This window comes from Nicotiana sylvestris, chromosome 10, assembly GCF_000393655.2.
Source record: "Nicotiana sylvestris chromosome 10, ASM39365v2, whole genome shotgun sequence".
NCBI lineage: Eukaryota > Viridiplantae > Streptophyta > Magnoliopsida > Solanales > Solanaceae > Nicotiana > Nicotiana sylvestris.
Genome location: NC_091066.1, coordinates 172,625,855 through 172,634,669, shown reverse-complemented (window position 1 = coordinate 172,634,669; position 8,815 = coordinate 172,625,855). Strand labels below are relative to the sequence as shown.

Genomic DNA, 8,815 nt, shown 5'->3' with positions numbered 1-8,815 from the left:
AAATTCGAATTCAAAGCTTCAAAGCTTTTTAATGGTTGTCAATGGTGGAGGGGTTACAGATTTTCGCTGGTTTTAGAAGAGGAAAACGTGGGTGTTTGGAGAGGAAATCGTGGGGATTTGGAGAGAGAAACTTGGGGGAGTGGGAATATATGGTTGAGTAAATTAGGAGACTAATTAATACCATTAAAATTTTAAAATGGTACATAAATGGTAATTAGGTATATAGAAGGTAATTATATCAAAAGTTAAGCATTGAGGGTAATATAGTTTACTATATGGCATATGAATATAAAAATTCCTAAAACCTATTGGAACATTCAAAAGTTCTAAGTCCAATCTTGAAATAATACTTTAAACGACAAAATTATGAAATTTCTTAAGAAATATTTATAAATTACATCACAATAAAATTTCAATATATGTAATGTCCGGTTGGTGGTTTCGGTTTAAAACCAAACCAAACCAATTATGGTCGAGTTTCTTTTTCCAACACCAAACCAAATCAAACCAAACCATAGTCGAATTTTTCCTCGGTTTGACTCGGATTATCGGGTTGGTGCGGTTTGTCGGTTTCCTTTGTACACCCCTAGCAGAAACTATCAATCTTAGGGGTCGTTTGGTTTGAATACGGCTTATGCCAGGATAAGTTATACTGGTATAAGTTATGCTGGGATTGTTTTTTATCCATTGTTTGGTATGTTGTATTAAATATGACAATTGCATAATTTGTAAGAAGAATGTATAAGTTATATCGGTGCTAATTACCCCACCCTCTATAAGGTATAAGTTATCCCAGTGTTAATTTTAATCCTGAGATAACTTATACACAGTTTGCTAAACAAACAAAGTATTAAGGTGGTATTGAATTTTTATACCAGCACTATAACTTCTTGTACCTCATACAAAAAAATGTACCAAATGTACATTATTGAAGTTCTTTTATCTTTTAAGAATCTCACGTACTTAATCTAGCTATGGCTTTTCAATTTTGACTACTAGAGTTTGTCTTCAAATCGTTTAGATAAGAAGAGATCCTCTTGTTTAACGGAGTCAACCTAGTATGAATATAATGCTATGCAATCTAAAAAAGTATCTTTATACAAAATCGGTCGGAATCGCTGTTTATTTTTTCTAGCTAATACACATAATTTATGTACTGATTATACGGTTATACATATATAATACATAAATTATGCATATCATTATACATCCGCCGATCATTTTTAGTTTAACCAATTGGGTGGATGGTGTATGGGTCCAAATTTGACCGACGACGAGTACGACAATTGACGAAGCCTCCTTGAATTGATGCCCTGAAGGAGACGACCCTGAAACAAACCAGAAACTGGACGACCCGTGTTATAATATATGGCCATTAGGGGACATCGGGGATATTCCTTCGAATATTCCTTATATTTTGTCTTGTAAAGTTTAGAAGAGTTTTACTCTTAGTATAAATAGAGGACAATAACCTAGTAATGGGAGAAAAAACTTTGGAAACACTACTATTTACGAATAAAAAGAAACCTTGTGATCTATCTTCTCTTCATCTATCGATCTTTCTAGAGATTATTATCCTTAGCTAAGATTTACCCCGTTCATCTTTGATTGATTTGTTCAAAAAGGTTTTAATATCTTTTGAGTCAAACAATTTGGCGCCGTCTGTGGGAATTTCTATAGCTGAAATTGTAGTTTTCATGTAGATTCTTGAAAGTAATAATCATTTTTCTTCAGCTTCATAAAGCCAACGATGGCGGGAAAGGGAGAAGCGAGGCTAAAGACAATAGTGGATGTCACAAACAACCTCCTGAATTCCCTCAACGAAGCCAGTGGAGAAGACAATGAGAATGCAACACTAAGTGTTACACCGGAGGGGGAGATCTCACCTCCTCCGCATGGGGATCTAACGATCTTGCGCGAGAGAGGAACCTCAACATCCGCAGCAGGGGAAGCGCCACCGGCAATCAAGAGGCTACTAGAATAATGGTTAACAAGTACCTTGAGCAACATGCTTGAGAAGCCCAGTTAGGAAGGTATCGAAGATGCGGTACCCACAGAAACAGTAGCTACTGCCGAGGAGCCAAATGCTACACGAACATGTAACACCTGTACTGTTGCTGATACAAGCAACGATGCACTCATGACCATCTTAAAGAAAATGGAAGAGATGGAAAATGAGAATAAAACACTCCGGGACCAGATGAAGGAACATCAGGAGAGGGTTGATAAAATACAAGGCGCTCCGAAGTTGTTACCAAAATGCGATGTGGGCCGATTCGTCGAACAGCTATACAGCGAAGGGGAATCTCCCCATTCTATTCCAAAGACCTTCAAAATGATGCCATATTTGAAAATATACGATGGGACCATGGACCTAGATGATCACTTAATACATTACGTTACCGCAATAAAAGGCAATGATCTATCAAAAGAACAGGTACCGTCTGTGCTACTGAAAAAGTTCAGGGAAACTCTGACGGGGGGAGTGTTGACATGGTATTCCCAACTACTAGCACAATCGATATCGGCGTTCGAAGAGATGGCAGATAATTTCGCCACCACTCACGGGGGAGCGAAAAAGGCCGAGGCTAGGGTCAATGATATCTTCGCCGTCAGGCAAATGACGGGCAAAGGACTTCGGGATTTCCTAGCCCGATTTAACAGAGTAAGGATGAGCCTACCGAACGTGTCAGAAGGGATGGCAGTAGAAGCCTTTCAAAATGGGTTAAAAAGAAACGGGTCAAAAACGACCAAAAAACTACTCAGTAGACTCATGAAATACCCCCTACCACGTGGGAAGAAATCCACAATGCCTATTGCGCCGAAGTGAGGGCAGATGAGGATGACATGAATGGCCCGCTTCAAGGATTAACATCAGTCCAGACTGAGACAAGGAGAGACCGACATAGCGACGGGCGAAGGGATCAACTGCCACGTTTCAACCGAGAAAGGCATCAGACTTACATCCGAACACCCAATCCGCCTTCTCCACGACATGCGGATGTCGCGCCCCGATACATCGCACCCCTCCGAAACGAAAGAGTTATGCCTCCATTGCTATCTGCTTACAATTTTTGTGTTTCCCCTTTAGAGATAGTGTACGCACTGGAAAAGCTTGGCACAAAAGTGCAATGGACGCAAAAGATGAAATCGGATCCGAGCACCAGGAGGTCGAATGTCCTGTGTGAATTCCACCAGGAGAGAGTACACAAGACCGAAAACTGCATAGGCCTGCGACAAGAAGTGGTAAGGATGTTAAACCAGGGATACCTGAAAGAACTGTTGAGCGATAAAGGACGGACCAACTTCGCCCGTGGGCGCGACCAACCTCAAGGACCTCCAAAGCCACCATCACCAGCTCGTACCATACAAATGATCATTGGCGGAGGCGACAATACGGTAATCAACCATGTGAAATTCACCACCACATATAAACTCAAACGGACAGTTGCCCACGAACAGTATGACAACCTCGAAGACAGTATCATCTTCGATAAGTCGGACACCGACGGTTTGTCTTTCCCTCACTATGATGCTTTGGTTATAACTTTATGCATTACGGGTACCGATGTCAAAAGAATAATGTAGACAATGGAAGCGGTGTGTGTATTGTTCACCTATGAGTTCTCATGCAAATGAGACTCGACGATAAAATAATACCACGTTGCATGACACTAACAAGTTTTAATAATACAGTGGAGCGAACATCTAGAGAAATAGTGCTACCTATCCTGGCAGGAGGGGTCACCCTGGAAACGACATTCCACGTCATGAATCAGGAAACAACCTACAACGCCATCATAGGATGTCCATGGATACACGCCATACGAGCCGTCCCAACTGGACAATATCGACAGCACAAAAAAAGCTTATGTTGGGCACAACCTCTCGGAACCAGGTAAATATCGTGAGTTTTTAACTAACAATGCCGATGTGTTTGCCTTTTCCCACTCATATATTCTAGGAATCCCAAGGGAGATCACCGCACACAGGCTGAATGTCGATCCACTTTATCCACCGGTATGGCAAATGAGGAGAAAGTTCAATGCCGCCATCAATGAGGCGGTCAGAATAGAGGTTGATAAATTACTCGCTAACGGGTCCATCAAAGAGTCAAAATACCCCCAATGGGTATCCAATATGGTCATGGTCAAAAAGAAGAACGGGAATGGCAGATGTGTGTCGACTTCACCGATCTGAACAAAGCATGCCCGAAGGATTCCTTTCCATTGCCCCCACATCGACCAGCTCATCGATGCTACAGCGGGGCACAAACTGCTGAGCTTCTTAGATGCCTACTCCGGTTATAACCAAATTCTAATGGCTGAAGAAGGCCAAGAAAAGACAACTTTCATCACTCACCGAGGGACATACTGTTATAAGGTAATGCCATTCAGACTCAAGAACGCGGGGGCCACATATCAAAGACTAGTTACCAAGATGTTCAAAGAATAGCTCGGCAAGACCATGGAGGTTTATATCGACGACATGCTAGTAACATCGTCAAAGAAAGAAGACCACATCGACCATCTGAAGGAGGCCTTCGAGATATTAAGGTAATACGGAATGAAACTGAATCCCAAAAAATTTGCATTCGGTGCAACGTCGTTAAAGTTCCTCGGTTTCCTAGTGTCACAAAGAGGTATCGAGGTCAATCCGGATCAGATCAGGGCCATCGACGCAATACTGGAGATACTGACCAGCAAAAAGCAGGTGCAGAAGTTGACAGGACGAGTAGCCGCCCTGTCGAGATTTATTTCACGGTCCTCGAATAGATCTCACAAATTCTTCAACGTGCTAAAGAAAGATCACGGACTGCAATGGAATGAAGAATGCGTCGACGCCCTAAGAAAACTGAAAGCGTATCTATCTTCGCCACCACTACTCGTCAAAGCAGACCCGGGAGAATGTCTACTTGTGTATCTAGCAGTGTCCGAAGTTGCGGTAAGCGCAGTCTTGGTCCGTGAAAATGAAGGTACGCAATCTCCGATTTACTATATTAGCAAACCTTGATCGATGCCGAAACAAGGCACCCTCACCTTGAAAACTAGCTTTGGCATTAGTCGTAGCTTCACAAAAGCTTAGACCATATTTTTAATGTCACCCCATAAAGGTTGTGACAACCTTCCCCCTAAGAGGAATCCTACACAAACCCGAACTGTCGGGTAGATTGGCCAAATGGGCCATAGAATTAAGCGAGCACGACATAACATACCAACCACGAACTGCCATTAAGTCACAGCTGCTCACCGATTTTATCGCTGATTTTAGCGCAGAAATACTGCCTGAAGTAGAACAGGAAGTGCTCCTCACTTCCATGCATACCAATCTCTAGGTCCTCTACACCGATGGCGCCTCCAATGCCTCGGGATCGGGACTGGGGCTCGTCCTCGAAGTCCCTATAGGCGAAGTAATTCGCAAGTCCATACGATGCCCCGAGATGACTAACAACGAGGCCGAGTATGAAGTCGTGATTGTAGGTTTGAAGTTAGCCCTCAAATATGGAGCCTGACGGATCGTCCTCCATTGCGACTCCCAACTCGTGGTGAACCAGGTCACTGAGACTTTCCAAGTCAAAGAAAAGAGACTACAGAAGTACCAGTGAGAAATTCACAAACTACTGCCGGAATTCGATGAATGCCGCCTCGACCAGATACCCAGGGCGTAGAATATCGAAGCAGACAGCCTCGCCAAATTAGTTGCGGCCACCAAAAATATCAACAGGGAAAATGTGGTCACCCTCCTCCACTCCGCAATAGACCACGTTGAGGTACATTCTGTAAACCTAACTTGGGACTAGCGTAACTGCATTGTAGCATATTTGCAGGATGGAACGCTTCCGCAAGATAAGAAAGAAGTCAAAAGGCTCCGGGTATAGGCAGCCAGATATAGCCTCGTAAATAGTGATCTCTACAAACGAACGTTCGGCGGCCCCCTAACCAAATGTCTTGGGCCAAATCAAATAAGGCGAGTACTGGAAGAAGTACATGAAGTCCACTATGGCGCCCATATAGGAAACCGCGCCCTCGTCCGATGCCTTATCCGTGCCGGATACTATTGGCCCACTATGAAAAAAGAAGCCGTAGATTATGTCAGGAGATGTGAACAGTGTCAGAAGTACGCCCCTATGATACATCAAGCTGGGGAACTCCTTCATTCCGACACTTCACCATGGCCAATCATAAAGTAGGGAATGGACATAGTCGGCCCCCTCCCAATAGGACAAGGTAAGGTACGTTTCCTTTTGGTTTTAACTGATTACTTTTCTAAATGGGTGGAAGCAGGTGACTACGCTCAAATACGTAAGCAAGAGGTCGTCGCGTTCATATGAAAAAATATAATATGCTGTTGTGGCATCCCCAAAGAAATCAGCTGCGACAACGGACCTCAGTTCGTCGAAAAGAGAACGACTGAGTTTTTCGAAAAATGGCACATCAAACGAATACTCTCCACGCCATATCACCCTGCCGCCAATGGTCAAGCTGAATCCTCCAATAAAGTAATACTGAATATATTGAAAAAGAAGCTCAAGGATGCTAAAGGGCTATGGCCTGAACTACTACCGGAAGTGTTATGGGCATATCGTACTAAGCTAAAAACCAGCACAGTTGAGACGCCATATTCACTGGTCTGCGGGACTGATGCAGTTATACCCATCGAGGTCGGAGAGCCCAGTTTGAGATACTCCAATGAGAGCGGACCAAGCAACGATGAAAGTAGGCTACAAGATCTGGAAGAAGTCGAAGAACAGAAAGACATGGCCCACATAAGAATTGTAGCCCAGAAGCAACAAGTGGAAAGGTACTACAACAAGAGGGCCAATGTGCGACCGCTCAAAGTCAGAGATTACATCCTCAAGGCTAAAACACAAGCAGCAAAAGAACCTAATGAAGGAAAACTGGGAACAAACTGGGACGGACCATACAAAATCATAGCCACAACAAACAAAGGAGCATTCCTGTTAGAAACAATGGAGGGAAAGCTACTCCAAAACAACTGGAATGTCGCCCATCTCAAGTACTTCCACTTCTAAAAAGAAGGCGTCACCCAAGTCGTACTCTTTTTCCCTCACTCGGATTTTGTACTGATCGGGTTTTCCTAGGGAGTTTTTTAATAAGGCAGCAAGGGAGACGCCTCGAGGTTCGAAGTGCTGTTCAGTACCCCGATACGTCGACATGGTCTCCGAAGCGAAGTAATGAAGGGACTGGATATAGATAATTGTCTCCATTGTATGTACAAAGTCATGTGATTCTCACAAGAATATAATCGAATCTCCATTGTATTTGTAGAGTCGACATGTGATCCTTACAAGTACGTAATTAAACCTCCATTGCATGAATAAAGTCGACATGTCTTCCTATGGGAATACGATCAAATCTCCAACAAGAAATGGCCAAGGCCATCGACAAAAACATGAGTTCGACCTCACTCGAACTACAACGGGATCCTACTTCGACGACAGTTCGAAGAAACATCCCAATGGCTAAGGCCATCGACAAAAACATGAGTTCGACCTCGCTCGAACTACGATGGGATCCTACTTCGACGACAGTTCGAAGAAACATCCCAATGTCCAAGGACATCGACAAAAACATGAGTTCGACCTCGCTCGAACTACGACGGGATCCTACTTCGACGATAGTTCGAAGCAACACCCCAATGGCCAAGGCCATCGACAAAAACATGAGTTCGACCTCGCTCGAACTACGACGGGATCCTACTTCGACGACAGTTTGAAACAACATCCTAATGGCCAAGGCCATCGACAAAAACATGAGTTCGACCTCGCTCGAACTACGACGGGATCCTACTTTGACGACAGTTCGAAGCAACATCCCAATTGCCAAGGCGATCGATAAAAACATAAGTTCGACCTCGCTCGAACTACGACGGGATTCTACTTCGACGACAGTCCGAAGCAATATCCCAATGGCCAAGGCCATCGACAGGTATCCTGGATATCAAAAAACATTACAAAGAAGAGCAAATCGACAAAATATATTTTACATTGCATCAAAATGTTATTTACACTATCTTTACAAACGGGCTCAAGCACACCCTCTGCAAAAATCCCAAAACAAAAGCAAGTACAAACAAAGGCAACACATCATCCCCAGTGGGGTAAGCATCTTCATACCACGAGTCCGAAGTAAGACGGTTGGCATCATCAGAATTAGTGTCGTCCCCGTTCGGTGTAAGGGGGTCGTACCCGCATGCCTCACAAGCTACACGAGCTTCGGTATGCACGACCTGAAGATCCACCTCAATTGTCCTTCCCTCGGCGTGAAACGCCTTGTACATGTCAAGCCAAGCCTCAGCATGGACCCACAACTCATAAACGATAAGGCACAACCGAATCGGTTGAGGCACGAGACGTAGAAGGCTGAGGACGTCGACTTGCATCCTATGCCCTTAATGAGGCCACTTGTCCATTTAATGCAGCCAGTTTCGCCTCCAGTTCTTTGACACGACCTTCGAGCCTCGCAACCTTACAACAGGAGGCCTCCTTCTCTTCAGCCAGCTCCGACTTGCAAACATGGAGGGCATTCTCCAAAGATGCGGTTCCAGAAATAGCTGCTGCCAACTTATCAGTGCCAATGCTCAGCTCGCCCTTAAGCCCCTCTACCTTCACCGCCTTCGCATTCAACTCAGTGGTCAAATTGGCCACCTTTGCCTGCAAGTCGGCATTTTCGGCCATCACCCCCCTACTCAACTCAAGCTCGTCGTCCTTCACCTTGAGGGAAGCCTCGAGTTCACTATTACGAGCGACAATCTTCATGAGCTCCTCATCCCGCTCCCTCAACTCTTCGATCTT

At 44.3% G+C, this 8,815-nt stretch overlaps 1 protein-coding gene across 1 annotated transcript; it reads left to right on the top strand.

Annotated features, from left to right (window-relative positions):
* The first annotated feature begins 3,252 nt into the window (after window positions 1-3,252).
* Window positions 3,253-7,033, top strand: LOC138880267 (uncharacterized). Its single transcript, XM_070159947.1, has 2 exons — window positions 3,253-3,399; window positions 6,524-7,033. Exons 1-2 carry the CDS (start codon window positions 3,253-3,255, stop codon window positions 7,031-7,033), a joined length of 657 nt encoding a protein of 218 aa, XP_070016048.1.
* Window positions 7,034-8,815: the final 1,782 nt, after the last annotated feature.

Coding starts and splice junctions, on each gene's coding strand:
- LOC138880267 (XM_070159947.1), top strand. CDS start 3,253: ATGTTAAACCAGGGATACCTGAAAGAACTGTTGAGCGATAAAGGACGG. Junction 3,400..6,523: donor TTGGCGGAGGCGACAATACG/GTAATCAACCAT, acceptor ATATTGAAAAAG/AAGCTCAAGGATGCTAAAGG.